The sequence below is a fragment of the Elephas maximus genome, chromosome 4 (genome assembly GCF_024166365.1).
Source record: "Elephas maximus indicus isolate mEleMax1 chromosome 4, mEleMax1 primary haplotype, whole genome shotgun sequence".
NCBI lineage: Eukaryota > Metazoa > Chordata > Mammalia > Proboscidea > Elephantidae > Elephas > Elephas maximus.
In genome coordinates this window covers 93,704,436-93,720,051 of record NC_064822.1, presented here as the reverse complement: position 1 = coordinate 93,720,051, position 15,616 = coordinate 93,704,436, and the positions used below count along the sequence as shown (strand labels likewise).

Sequence of the window (15,616 nt, the reverse complement as noted above, 5' to 3'; positions counted from 1 at the left end):
TGTTCCTGACCAAAATGAGTACTGTTGATCTTGTTCACTTTTTAATTTTCTGGTTATCCAAGACATTTTTCTTACAGCTGCCAAGTGAATTCCTGGATGTAGATGATGGTTTTCGGGCTTTTGCTTGAAAGCTAGAATTATGATATTTTGACCTATTCTAAGTATTTTTATTTTCTTCTTTTGTAAATAGCTAATTATCAAGCTGATTTAGCAAATATTACTTGTGAAATTGCAATCAAGCAAAAGCTGATTGATGAGCTAGAAAACAGCCAGAAAAGACTACAGACGCTGAAAAAGCAGTATGAAGAGAAGCTAATGATGTTGCAACATAAAATTCGGGATACTCAACTTGAAAGAGACCAAGTGCTTCAAAACTTAGGTAAGAGCTATATTTAATTATAATTCAGAATTATATTTAATTCAAATCCAAGTTCAAACTAATTTGTTAAGATGAGTTTTTATCTTCTCTTCCTTTAGAACAAAAAATAATGTTAAAAGCCTCAAAACAAACAAACAAACAAAAACAAAACCCAAATGATGCCCTTGCATTGATTCAACTCATGGGCAATGCTGTGTGTTAGGAGCCATATTGAATGTTAATTTTTCTCATTATGTTAAATATTGTTATTTATTTTGTTTTTCAGGCTGGTAAACTTTTTTTTTTTTTACTCTGTGTAGGCTATTTAATTATTTTGTCTAAGGTTGTGGTTAATTGTTTTAATGTCTTTATTTATGCTTTGTATCATTTTAAAAGTAAAATTTAAAAAGACCACTTCAATAATCATGAAGCCAGATAAGAGTAGAAAATAAAAGAGAGAGTGATTGAGAGACACACTGGTCTCCTGAGGTTTATGTTTGGAAGGTAACACTTCTCTAAGGTCATGAGTTATAATCTGTGGAATAAAAACTCTCATACAAAAACAAATACAAATATTTTGGTCATTTAGGCTCAGTAGAATCTTACTCAGAAGAAAAAGCAAAAAAAATTAAGTCTGAATATGAAAAGAAACTCCAAGCCATGAATAAAGAACTGCAGAGACTTCAGACAGCTCAAAAAGAGCATGCGAGGTTGCTAAAAAACCAGTCTCAATATGAAAAGCAGTTGAAGAAATTGCAGCAGGATGTGATGGAAATGAAAAAGACAAAGGTATCAATTATATTTTCCATTAATATTTGCAACGGAGAGGATGTTTGTGCCATTCGGGACAAAAAGCACCAATTATCGTGGTTCTTTCCATTATCTAGTAAAATATAACTCAGTCTTTTTACAAATGATGTATTTCCCTTTGGCAATTAGAAGCTGTTTCCTGTAGTCATCCATCATCAAAGCCTTTCCTCAGGGTGGCTGAAAACCTTGTGGTCAACAGAGCTTCTCTTATTCTGATGGATATTTCTCCTCTGAAAACTTTTGTAGAAGGTTAACAAAGGTATAAAATATTTCAAACATACAAAACTGCATAGATAATAACATAACAAATACTATATACACTGTCCAATTTGATGAATTAAACATTACAGATATACTTTAAGCTCCCTGTGTATCCCTTCCTGATCATATTCTGCTTTCCCCAAAGGGTAGCAGCTATCCTGAATTTGGTGTTTATCATTCCCATGCACAGAAAAGCACAAACTTTCTTTCCCTGACCGAAGAGAATATGTGAATCCTGATCTGTTATCTGTTTATGTTGTGAAATTGATTACTCTTAACACCTGCCATGAAAATCAATGCACTTTCCTAAAATAGTAAATATGGAAATAATTTAGAAGGTAACTAGGTTATTATGTTGTGTAAATGCTGATAACAGTAGCAACAATAGATAATATCTGTTAAGTGCTTCCTACGTGCCAAGCACTGTTATAGGCACTATACAAATCACCACAGTAATACAATGCAATAGAGTGATTATGTCTATTTTATAGATGAAAAAATCAAAGCCAAGAGAGGTTAAGTTACTCATTCCAGGTCATTTAGCTTCTGATAAGTAATAAAACTTCATTGAAATTATGGAAGAACCAAGCATCGAATATAAAAAGTGTAAATAGAACACTAAGCAATTGGATAGAAATAAAGTTTCTGTAATATATCTGCAAAAATAAGAATCGAGCATTTAAAATGTGTGGCAAAACTCGCATTACCATGTTAAGTATTCAGAATTCTAAGAATTTACTTCCATATGTGTTGTTTATTTAACAGATGCTGTGATAGAATAATTTCAACAGATAATGTACGCCTAATTTTTCAGGTTCGCCTAATGAAACAAATGAAAGAAGAACAAGAGAAGGCCAGGTTGACAGAGTCTAGAAGAAACAGAGAGATAGCTCAGTTGAAAAAGGATCAACGTAAAAGAGAGGTGAGTGAACTTTAACTCTCAGATACGTAAGAATTAAAGAGCCCTGGTGGCACAGTGGTTAAGCACTTGACTGCTAACTGAAAGGCTGACAGTTCAAACCCACTGTGGGAGAAAGATCTGGCCATCTGCTCCTGCAAAGATTACAGCCAAGAAAACCCTGTGGGGCAGTTCTTCTTTGTCACATGCAGTCTCTATAAGTGAAAAATCAACTTCACAGCACCTAACAATGATAACATATAAGAATAATATGAATTGAACAAGACTGTTTAATAAATAGAAGGAAATTTTCTGATAACTGTAAGTCTTTCATACAAGTTAAAGATAATAAATAAGCATTAACTTTATAATATGACATTTATTATAGTATGCGGATTATAGAAATTAAATTAAAAAAAACTTATGAGAAACAGCATAATACTATTATAAATTTTATTTGAGGCATATGTCTTTGATGACAAGATGGAAGAAGATGGCAAAGACTTACCAGTTATCTCTCAGGAGACTTAGTAACTATTTCCAGTATTATGTAAAAAAGTAATTTTAGAATGTTTCCAAAGGTGGTTTTATCACTAGATTCTTACAAGCGTTTCTGAGAGTATAAGCAGGCCTTACTAGAAGAGGCCCTATTAAGGGCTATAAAAATTTTTGTATTTTTGACTCAAGAATTCTACTCCCACGAATTCAGGCTAAGAAAATAATCTAAAATAAGGAAAAAATTACTATTTGTTAAAATTTTCACTTCAGGATTGTTTGTAATAATGAAAAATGTAAAACAGCCAAGATGCTTCATTATAGAAGGAATGGTTAAATTATGGCCCGACTCATTTAATGGATTGTTATTCATCCACTCAAAGTAAGCATTTAGAAACTCTAAAGTATATTAAAAATGACTAAGATTTAACATTAAATATATAAAACAGCATTTAGTATATGATTAAAATGAGGGAAAAATTTAAAGTATACATAATAACGTGCTGACTGCAGTTGTGTTAGGGTTATATGTTATGGTTGATTTGTTTTTTTCTTTTTTATTCCAAAATTTTAGTAATATGGTTATTTCTATAAAAGGAAAAAAACTCTATTTACAATTTTTTCTTCCGCCCTAAAAGAAGAGGGCATCACCTTTTCCTCATTATCAGTTAGGTTTCAACCATTGTTCCTTTTTTCTTGCTCAACTTTTTCTAAGTCTTTCTTGAAGAAAACATAGACATACAGCATATTTTAGAAAAGGGAAACATACTTTGAGAGGTAAAAAGGAAAATTAAAGAGGTAGGTGGGAGATGATAACAAGGCAGAAAAGTAGGTATTATGGATAGATGACTCTTACATTTATGACTATATTACTGATTTTTTTCTAGCACACTAGTGTATTTTAATAGCCAGTGTAGTTTATCACATTCAATTCCTGGGAAATTTAGATTTTATTTATACCAATCTATTACTATTGAAATCAAGTATAAGCACATTTTAATACCAAACCAAAAACGAAACCCATTGGTGTTGGGTGGATTCTAACTCACAGCTTCCCTATAAGATAGAGAACTGCCCCACAGGGTTTCCAGTGAGTGGCTGGATTCAAACTGCTGACCTTTTGATGAACAACTGAATGCTTAACCACTGGATCACCAAGGTTTTGTTCCTAAGTACTACTTTAAAAAAATTGAGATATAATTCATATACCATAAAAATTGTATGCCATATACCATTTTAAAGTGTGCAGTTGAGTGATTTTTAATATATTCATTAAGTAGTACAACTATTTTCACTACCTAATTTCAGAATATTTTTATTGGTCCAAAAATAAACCCCACACCCATTAGCAATTACTCCCCATTACCCCCTCCCCTCGGTCACTGACAACCACACTAATCCGCTTTCTGGTCTCTGTGGATTATCTCCAATTTCCTTGATTTGTACTTTATATATTTCATGTTCCAATTATTAAAGGATGTTTGAAGCTGTTTCTTCTCATTTTGTCATGCCCTGTCAGCAAATGAAGGTCCTGAAAGCTTTACTTAATCCACATCATTAAGGTTTACTCTACATTAAGGAGGCAGCTCTTCCCTAGTAGTATTTTTAGTGCCTTCTGACCTGAGGGGCTCATCTTCCAGCACTATATCAAACAGGGTTCCACTGCTATCCATTAGCTTTTCCCTAGCTAGTTTTTTTCCAGAAGTAGATAACCAGGTCCTTCTTCCCAGTATGTCTTAGTCTGGAAGCTTTGCTGAAACTTGTCCACGATGGGTGACCCTGTTGGTATTTGAAATACTGGTGGCATAGCTTTTAGCATCGCAGCAACATGCAAGCTAACACAGTACCACAAACTGACAGATGAGTGGTAGAAAACTGGAAGTTGTCAAAGGTGAAATAGAATGCCTGAAGATCGATATCCTAGGCATTAATGAGCTGAAATGGGGTGGTACTGGCCATTATGAATCAGAATTGTATGCTCAGCTATTCTGGGAATGATAAATTGAAAAGGAATGACATCATATTCATCATCAGAAAGAACATTTCAAAATAGATCCTGAAATACTATGCTGTCAGTGATAGGATAACATCCATATGCCTATAAGAAAAACCAGTTAATATGACCATTATTCAAATATACACACCAACCACTAATGCCAAAGATGAAGAAATTTAAGATTTTTACCGACTTCTGCAGTCTGAAATTGATCAACACACAATCAAGATGCATTGATAATTACTGGTGATTGGAATGCTAAAGTTGAAAACAAAGAAGGATTAGTAGTTGGAAAATATGGCCTTGGTGATAGAAACAACGTAGGAGGTCATATGATGGAATTTTGCAAGACCAGCAACTTCTTCACTGAAAATACCTTTTCTCAACAACGTAAATGGCGACTATACATGGGAACCTTGCCAGATGGAATACGCAGGAATCATATCAACTACACCTGTGAAAAGAGACCATGTAGAAGCTCAATATCATTAGTCAGAAAAGGCTAGAGACCAACTTTAAAACAGACCATCAATTGCTAAATATGCAAGTTCAAATTGAACCTGAAGAAAATTAAAACAAGTACCCAAAAGCCAATGTCTGGCCTTGAGTATATCCCGCCTGAATTTACAGACAAACTTAAGAATACATTTGACTCAATGAAAACTAATGACTGCTGACCAGATGAGTTGTGGGATGACATCAAGGACATCATACATGAAGAAAGCAAAAGGTTGTTAAAAAGACAGAAGATAAAAAAAGACCAAAATGGACATCGGAAAAGACTCTGAAACTTTCTTTCAAATGTAGAGTCACTAAAGAGAAAGGAAGAAATGATGAAATAAAAGATCTAAACAGAAGATTTCAAAGGGCAGCTCAAGAAGACAAAGAAAAGTATTATAATGAAAAATGCAAAGACCGGGAGTTAGAAAACCAAAAAGGAAGAACACACTTAGCATTTCTCAAGCTGAAAGAACTGAAGAAAAAATTCAAGCCTTAAGTTGCAATATTGGAGGATTCTATGGACAAAGTGGAGCCCTGGTGGCACAGTGGGTAAGTCAGATGCTAACCAAAAGGTCAACAGTTCAGATTCACCAGCAGCTCATTGGAAACCCGATGGGGCAGTCCTGTTCTATCCTATAGGGTCTCTATGAGTTTAAATTGACTCTATGGCAGCTTGTTTATGGACAAAATATTGAATGATACAGGAAGCATCAAAAGAAGATGGAAGAATACAGAGTCACTGTACCAAAAAGAATTGGTTGACATTCAGCCATTATCGGAGGTAGCATATGATCAAAAACTGATGGTATTGAAGGAAGAAGTCCAACCTTCACTGAAGGCATTGGTGAAAAACAACCAGGAATTGACAGAATACTAGTTGAGACGTTTCAACAGATGAATGTAATGCTGGAAGTGCTCACTCGTCTATGCCAAGAAATTTGGAAGATAGCTACCTGGCCAACTGACTGGAAGAGATCCATGTTTGTACCCATTCCAAAGTAAGGTGATCCAATGAGGAAATTATTGAACAATATCATTAATATCACATGCAAGTAAAATTATGCTGAAGATAATTCAAAAATGTTTGCAGCAGTACATCTACAGGGAATTGCCAGAAATTCAAGCTGGATTCAAAAGAGGACATGGAATGAGTGATACCATTGCTGATGTCAGATGGATCTTGGCTGAAAACAGAGACTAACAGAATACAGATGTTTACCTGTGTTTTATTGACTATGCAAAGGTATTCTACTGTGTGGATGATAACAAAATATGGATAACATTGAGAAGAATGGGAATTCCAGAACACTTAATTGTGCTCATGAGGAACCTGTATATAGACCAACAGCAGTTGTTGGAACAGAACAAGGAGATACTGTGTGGTTTAAAATCAGGAAAGGTGTGCATCAGGGTTGTATCCTTTCACCATACTTAGTCTGTATGCTGAGCAAATAATCCGAGAATCTGGACTATTGGAAGAATAACGAGGCATCAGGATTGGAGGAAACTCATTATCAACCTGCGTTATTTAGATGACACAACGTTGCCTGCTGAAAGTGAAGGTGACTTGAAGCACCTACTGATGAAGATCAAAGACTACAGCCTTCAGTGTGGATTACACCTCAACATAATGAAAACAAAACCCTCACAACTGGACCAATAAGCAACATCATGATAAATGGAGAAAATACTGAAGTTGTCAAGGATTTCATTTTATATGGATCCACAATCAGTGCCCATGGAAATAGCAGTTAAGAAATCAAATGATGTATTGCATTGGACAAATCTACTGCAAAAGACTTCCTCCATATGTGAAAAAGCAAAAGTGTCATCTTGAGGGCTAAGGTGCACCTGATCCAAGCCATGGCATTTTTAATTGCCCCATATGCATGCGAAAGCTGAACAATGAATAAAGAAGACTGAGGAAGACTTGGTGCCTTTGAATTGTGTGGTGCTAGTAAAGAATATCGAATATACCATGGACTGCCAGAAGAATGAACAAATTTGTCTTGGAAGAATTACTGCCAGAATTCTCCTTAGAAGTGATAATGGCAAGACTTCTTGTCATGTACTGTGGACATGTTATCAGGAAGAACCAGTCCCTGGAGAAAGTCATTATGGTAAAGTTGGCAAAGTTGAAGGTCATCTAAATAAAAGAAGACTTCTCAACAATGGATTGACACAATGGCTGCAACAGTAGACTCAAACATAGCAACAATTGCAAGGATGGCGCAGGACTGGGCAATGTTTTGTTCTGTTGTACATAGGATTGCTATGAGTCGGAACTGACTCGACAGCACCTAATAACAACAACAACATGGATTGTCTATTCTGGACATTTCATATAAATGGAATCAAGTAATATATACCTTTTGCATCTCACGTCTTTCAATTAGCCTGATGTTTTCAGCATTCATCTATGTTGTAGCTTGCATCAATATCACATTCCTTTTTGTGGCTGAGTAATACTTTATTGTATGGATAACACATTTTGTTTATGCATTCATCAGTTGACAGACATTTGAGTTCGCACTTTTTGCCCATTTATTTTGTTTTTAATGAAAACTTTTGGGGAACAAGAATAATTTCTTCACAATGTATGCTTATATATATGTGTATATATATATATATATTTTTTTTACTAAATCATCTGAGGTATAAACAAACAAAAAAAAACCAAACCCAGTGCCATCGAGTTGATTCCGACTCATAGTGACCCTATAGGACAAAGTAGAACTGCCCCATAGAGTTTCCAAGGAGCGCCTGGCAGATTTGAACTGCCAACCCTTTGCTTAGCAGCCGTAGCACTTAACCACGACGCCACCAGGGTTTCCATGTGAGGTATACCGTATGAGGTATACCAAACCCCAAACCTGTTGTTTTCGAGAGATATAGAGAGAAAAATATTGAACAATAAACTCCTGGGATATAACTTTTGAATCTTACCACATCATATGATTCCCATGTTTTACTGTAAAAATTTAAGGCTGGCAAATCACATACACTGGAAACCCTGGTGCCATAGAGGTCCAAAAGGTCAAGAGTTCGAATCCACCAGGGGCTCCTTGGAAACCCTATGGGGCAGTTCTACTCTGTCCTCTAGGGTCATTATGAGTTGGAATCGACTCCATGGCAGTGGGTTTTTGGGTAATCACATACAAAGAGCCCTAGTGGCACAGTGGTTTAAGCACTCAGCTGCTAACTGAAAGGTCAGCAGTTTGAACCCACCAAATGCTCTGAGGGAGAAAGATGTGGCAGTTGTTCTTGTAAAGATTTACAGCCTTGGAAACCTAGCACGGCAGTTCTACTCTGTTCCCTAGGGTCTCTGAGAATCGGAATTGACTTGATGGCAGTGAGTTTGAATCTCATACAAGAGAGCCCTGGTGATGTGGTAGTTAAAGCGTTCAGCTGCAAGCTGAAAGGTCAGCAGTTTCAACCCACCAGCTGCTCTGCAGGAGAAAAGACCTGGCAGGCTGCTCCCATAAAGATTACAGCCTAGGAAACCCTGTGAGGCAGTTCTGTGCCGTCACATCGAGTCACTATGAGTTGTAATCTACTCACCGGCACAAAATAACATTAATCACATGCAAAGCTCATATTTATTTTTTGCTCTGTGCCCATGGTGTCGTTTTCTAAAAAGCGTAAGTATAAAACCAAGTTTGTACATCATATACAAAAATATAAATGAGCTTGAAATTTGATTTTTAATAGGAAGAAATTTGATGTGGTAGCAAGCTTGAATTATACGTTGGTTTTAGTTTTTGGTAGTTCATTCACTTAAGAAATAATAACTTTGCTTCTATGTCAATCATTGTGGTAGACAATGGGTTATGACCATGATAAGTTAGAGTCCTTTTGTTGAAGAATTCCCATTTTGTAGGATAGGACTATGAATTAACATGAGAGGAATGATCTGTTTAATTTTGGAATACAAAAACATGAGGTTTTTTTTGTTTTAACTCAGAATGTAATTCCTAGAAGTGGTGTCTGTGATCAAGTCCAATTCTTAACCACTGCCTGAGATCACAGAGTGAATTAATGACAGAACCAGGACTAGGATCTATGTTCTTTCACAGTCCAAAATTTTTTCCTAAATTATATCCCTATAATATAGCTAAAGTAGTTTTGAATACATAATTAGTTATCTTTCTCATCTAGAGTACCTAGAAACAAATTGGTAGCCAATACTACTATTAAACAAAAATATTTTATTGACCATTTACTTTACCTACCCTATTAACATTTCCAGTTATTACAAAGTGCTAATACAATTAATATAAATTCTCCTTATATTTAGAACAGGGTTTATAATTATTGTATATATTGTAAGATGTCTCTATGAAAAATATTCTAAACTTTGTTTCTGCCAACGATATGACCAATGGTGATGAAATTTATAATTTTTCTGTGCGTTCCTGTTTGTGCCTTCAGCCAGCAGCTAAATCAAAATGTCTAACAAAAATTAAATGAGGCAATATTTGTAAAGCACTTAGAATAGTACCTGCATATAGCAAGCACTATGTAAGTGTTTGTTACATAAAACTGTGTGGCACAGAGATAACTTTTCATTTTTCAGAGAGTTGGCTATGCTAGTATGTATTTGTGTTTGTTGGAATAAAATATGTATATCTGTAGTAATAGACTCAAGCTGTTATTAAGTCGGATTCTGCTAAGAACTCTTAGAGTTTGCAGAGGGATGAGAAAATATGTTAATGTAAGAGTAGGAGGTGCTGTGTCTTTCAGGTTACGATTTAAGCTTTTTCAATTTTTTTTTTATAGCATCAACTTAGACTTCTAGAAGCTCAAAAAAGAAATCAAGAAGTGGTTCTTCGTCGCAAAACGGAAGAGGTAGTGTAATCAAATTGACTCCTTTGGAGAAACATTCTGACTTTGAGATAAATGGTGTATTTCTATAGACTGAGAGAATGAGTCAGTCTGTGTTGCTGTTTTAGGTTACAGCTCTTCGTCGGCAAGTAAGGCCCATGTCAGATAAAGTGGCTGGGAAGGTCACTCGGAAGCTGAGCTCATCTGATGTCCCTGTTCAGGACACAGGTTCCAGTGCAGCTGCTGCAGAAATAGATGCATCAAGGGCAGCGGCCCAGCAGAAAATAAGAATTCCTGTGGCAAGAGTCCAGGCCTTACCAACAGCCACAGCAAATGGAACCAGGTCAACATAATTCTTCAATTCCTCCTGACATAATCTTCATAGGCATTGTTACAGATGTTGAACTTAAATGAAAAAACTCATTATTTGGCAGCACGCAATCAAATCAGCGTGTAAATAATTATGTCTGTCTGTTTTTATATGATTATAGAAAAAAGTACCAGAGGAAAGGATTGACTGGCCGAGTGTTTACTTCCAAGACGGCACGCATGAAGTGGCAGCTTCTTGAACGTAGGGTTACAGACATCATCATGCAGAAAATGACTATTTCCAACATGGAGGCTGATATGAATAGACTCCTCAAGGTAGGAAACATAGAACGTATATATCCTTCCCCTTAGCTGGTTGCAAATTTCTTCCTTGGGTAAACTTAACATTTCTATGTTATTTTCTCAGCTTTGATTATACTTTGAATGACTAGATGAACATCATTTCTCAAAATCCAATCTGTTTTCTCAATAGCAACGAGAAGAACTCACAAAAAGGCGAGAGAAACTTTCCAAAAAAAGGGAAAAGATAGTGAAGGAGAATGGAGAGGGAGATAAAAATGTGGTTAACATCAACGAGGAGATGGAGTCACTAACTGCTAATATAGATTACATTAACGACAGTATTTCTGATTGTCAAGCCAACATCATGCAGATGGAAGAAGCAAAGGTTTGTAATTAAAAAAAAATCTTTAATGGCTTAACAAAAAATGTTTTCGTATTTTTTACCATTAAAAAACAAAAAAAAACTCTGCCGCCAAGTCAATTCCGACATATAGCAACCCTATAGGACAGAGTAGAATTGCCCATAGGGTTTCTAAGGCTGTAAATCATTATAGAAGGAGACTACCACATCTTTCTCCTGCAGAGTGGCGGGTGGGTTCAGACTGCTGACCTTTCGATCAGTAGCCGAATGCTTTTAACCACTGTGCTGCCAGGGCTCCTTGGTTTTGATTATACTTTGAATAAGTAGATGAATGTCATTTCTCAAAATCCAACCTGTTTATCATTAGCCAAAAAATATTTCTTTTTGATATACTCCATGAGCCCTAACTACTCCATCAGCTTCGTCTGCTGATTTTGTGCTAGTATTTATTATTTGTACAGCACATATCTCTTATTACATCCAAGTAATGATCACCATATGCTGGTTTGACGTAGGAAGAAGGTGAGACATTGGATGTCACTGCGGTCATTAATGCCTGCACGCTCACAGAAGCCCGATACCTGCTAGATCACTTCCTATCAATGGGAATCAATAAGGTAAGATTTAACTATACTATTATTGAAAACCTAGGTTTTGACTTGTTTATTATAGTTTGGGTTATCTTTCTGCAGTGAACATTCTCTTTGTACTAAGAAAGAAGACTCGTCTTAATTGGGAAAGTACTCCTAGCTTTCTTTAGAGTTAAGAGAAGGCAGCAATATTTAGATAAATTTTTCTAATCCTTGTTTCATTAGTTTTTCCTCTATTGTGCTTGTGAATTAGACAGATAGCTTAAAGAAGAAATAATTCCCCTTTTGCTTTAACATAGGAAAGATGAAAATATCTCTGAGAGTTCAAACAGACTTAATATCATAACTTTGATTTATACTGATTTTTTATAGCTCAAAACAAAATCAGAAAGGAAAAAATATGGTTCAATCCCTCTTTGAAGATAAATGCTTTAATCTATCACCTGTAAGAAGCTTCTGCCCAAATGTTGAAGATAATAATGATTTTTTCCTAGTTGGGACAGTGCAAGATGACTTATATTCTCTCATTTAATCTACACAAAGTGTTAGGAAGTAGGTATTATCCATATCATTTTACAAGTGAGAAACTGAGAATCAGAAACATAAGGTAACTTGCTCAAGGTCACCGAGCTAGTAAGTAGAGGAGCTGGCCTTTGAACCAGGTCTGTCTGATGTCAAAGTCCATGTATTATATGTATTTGCTGTTTGATACAGATCTTGTGTGGTAGATTCTGTTTTGCATGACCCAAGTTTTTCTTTTTTGTTTTTGGTGTTGTTACAGGGTCTTCAGGCTGCCCAGAAAGAGGCTCAAATTAAAGTACTTGAAGGTCGCCTGAAACAAACTGAAATAACTAGTGCTACACAAAACCAGCTTTTATTCCATATGTTGAAAGAGAAAGCAGAATTAAACCCTGAGCTAGATGCTTTACTAGGCCATGCTTTACAAGGTAATTTGCTAAATTTTAATTAAATATATTGCATGGTAGCTTTGCTCTTTGAGCATGCTAGCCTATACTTCTTTCCCCTATAACTTGACTGAATAGATGCTATATTTACTTACACTTTTAATAATTATTTCTTCTTTAATTTGCATGTATAAATTTTGAGGGAAATAATTATTGTTCTTCCAAAAAATTATCACCAACTTAAAAAGACTTAGTTAACCCCATTACGCAATTAGTTTTTATGGCTAAAGAAAACCAACCAAGCTTCTGAATTGGTTACTTAAATTATCAACCGAGTTTCCTTACTTTACTCTGCATATCCAACTGCCTTAAAATCAGTGTTTGCTATGGCATCTATTCTATATCTCTTATAAATGATACATGATCTTGTTTTATATGGGAGTTCTTGACATTGGATCTGTTTTGATTGGAGTATTGCTTTTTGTTTCCTTTTTGCTATTGTTTACACAGATCTAGATAGCGTACCATTAGGTAAGTATGTTTAGCTTTCTGTGTACCCCACAGCTGCATGAATTACTAATTGTTTATGTACACTAATTGTGGTACATCTTATTTAAAAATTTTTATTGGTAGCCAGCTATTTTTTGCATGATCTTTATTGAAATGTGTCCTTGGCCACAAACATACTAAGTCTTTTGTCTTTATTAAATATTCCTGATTTAAAAATTCCTAGATGTTTAAAGAAGTATGCTTTAGTTAGTTGCCTATTTTATTATTTGAGCTCTAGTTGTGGCTCGTTTCATAAGTTCTCTAAGTTTTTTCTCCTTCTTATAGTAGAGGAACGTAATATTTGTTCCTTTTAAATTTTTAAATCTATTAACTTGCATCTATTGTTTTAACCACATAAGTAACTTTCTTTAAAACCCATTTAGTGTCTTTGGTATATATTTGCTAGAATCTCATCTATTCTCTATTTTTGTAAAATTAGGCACACATGTCTAAAGATTGTACGTAAATTGAACAGAAGTATCCAAAGGATTTCTTTTCCCCCTAAACAGGCTGAAACAATACTTATAGCATAATATTTTAAAGTTAGAAGGAGCTTTGGAGATCATCAAGTACAGAGGCTTTTAATCTTTCTCTCCTGCTTCTACAACATTCCTGTGGACTGTACTCACCCATTGAGAGTATCTTTACCTGCTCTTAGTGATTAGACACATGAAGGAGTATTAGGAAAATTTTATTGCTTGGTTTTTGCCTGAATGATAATTTTGGAGCAGTTTTTATTTAAATAAAATTATTTTTAAGTCTAATCTTAACTTTTTTTCCTAATCACACAGCTGTCAAAAGTGTAATTCCTTTTATTATGCAAATAAAACATATGAACTATTTAATTTTTTAGACTTTCACACTGCATGTTAATCTCAAAATGGCACTTTCTTGAGATCAGGTGCATAATATAGGTACAGAAAGGCTACTATGTTTGAGGTCTTCAGGCTATAACGGGGACAGGTAGAAGAACTGAGCTTGGTTACATTAAAGAACCTAGTTAGGCTGCTGAAGTACTGGGCATGAAAAATATAATTTCAACGGGAAAAACCTACTTCGAAACCCAGCATTATTACCATTTCATGTGTTATCAAACATTCTTCTTTCTCTTCTCCTTTCCCTCTCCTCCTTCTTCTCTTTATTTATTTATTATCAGTGGCTTAACTTACAGTAATAAAAAAATTCTTATGTAAATCTATGACCTCTTTTAGCTTGGAGAAAAATTTATTGCCTCTTTGGTGTTCTTTTGTGCAGAAAAATATTAAACTGCTAATTTGATGAGCATTATTACTCTTTTTGCAAGTGAGAGAAACCTCATAGACCCATTGCAAACAATTTTCAATTATCTATAGCTGACGAAGGGTCAGAAGCATACAATGGTAGCTCCATTCAGCTGATGTAACCCATGTAGTGTGAGTGCACAGTCAGTTTATAAGAGAACAAGACACAGGGAAAGTCTTGAGGATTCCAGTCTTTTACTTTCTCCCTCCATGAGAGGTCACACAGGGAGTGAAAATGCAGCAAATTTTCATGCAGCAAATTGTGTATGATGTTTATGCACAGGAAAGACTCAGTGCCCAAGGTTTTTACTGGGACTGGTCACATAGGCATCCTATGGGGACTGGTCACACAGCTGCATAACACCTAGCACCGAGACTCCCAGAAAGAAAGCATAACCTGTATTATTTGCACAACCAGTTGAGGCAGTGAGCCACCCTTTTCAGTTATCTGTGGACAGGGACACTCTGAGAGACAAGTTCCCAGACACCAGCCAAAGACCAGCCTTGCAAATAGGCCTTCCTAAGGATAACAGTCTCAGGATAGCTATGTTAACTGTCTTGTGCTCCCTACCCAAGATTTCTTTTTGTAACCATTTTGCTTAACTTCCAGTGAAGTTGAGACTGAAACTTCATACTCATATGAATGAACTTTAGCACATTTGGGAGTTTTAAATATGCCTTTGTCTCTAATGCTGCTGTGATGAGGAAAGAAAATGGCCTTGGGGCAAGAACTATGTTCTCAGAGTTGAAAGTACAACAATCAGGTGATGGCATGTCCTACTGTCCAGTGCCTCAGACCAAGCCCAGTGGGATTTGATTCAGTTATTGTCTGGCTGGGGGGCCTCTATGCTCTGGCCAGGTAGGTTAGGACTAGCCACGTTGTTATTAGGTGCTGTTGAGTCAGTTCCAACTCATAGCAACCCTAAGACTAGCCACCGTAATCTCTAAATAAAGTGGCCCTTATTAAGCATTCACATGGTGTTCAAATACTATCTAGTTTCATCACTCCTTGCAAGAAAAATACTAGCAAATCTTAGTCCATTTTTACACATGGGGAAATGTAGAGTAGGTTTACCATTTGTTTACAACCTCGTTTTCTCCATTATCAGCCAATTCAGTCACCTGAATTGCTGTTGTTAGGTGCCATCAAGTCAGTTCCAACTCATAATACCTCAT

The 15,616-nt window shown here is 35.7% G+C and overlaps 1 protein-coding gene across 9 annotated transcripts in view; it reads left to right on the top strand.

Annotated features, from left to right (window-relative positions):
* Positions 1-15,616, top strand: part of KIF21A (kinesin family member 21A) — a 170,947-nt gene that overhangs the window by 118,113 nt on the left and 37,218 nt on the right. For 6 of the 9 annotated variants that reach the window (XM_049882825.1, XM_049882817.1, XM_049882824.1 and 3 more), the window contains 10 exons: positions 191-379; positions 948-1,147; positions 2,244-2,351; positions 10,099-10,167; positions 10,272-10,486; positions 10,635-10,788; positions 10,946-11,140; positions 11,632-11,733; positions 12,488-12,653; positions 13,122-13,142. In XM_049882825.1, the coding sequence (XP_049738782.1) occupies positions 191-379; positions 948-1,147; positions 2,244-2,351; positions 10,099-10,167; positions 10,272-10,486; positions 10,635-10,788; positions 10,946-11,140; positions 11,632-11,733; positions 12,488-12,653; positions 13,122-13,142 (1,419 nt within the window). The remainder of the gene's footprint in view (positions 1-190; positions 380-947; positions 1,148-2,243; positions 2,352-10,098; positions 10,168-10,271; positions 10,487-10,634; positions 10,789-10,945; positions 11,141-11,631; positions 11,734-12,487; positions 12,654-13,121; positions 13,143-15,616) is intronic. The other 3 variants (XM_049882821.1, XM_049882820.1, XM_049882816.1) reach the window with 1 other exon arrangement.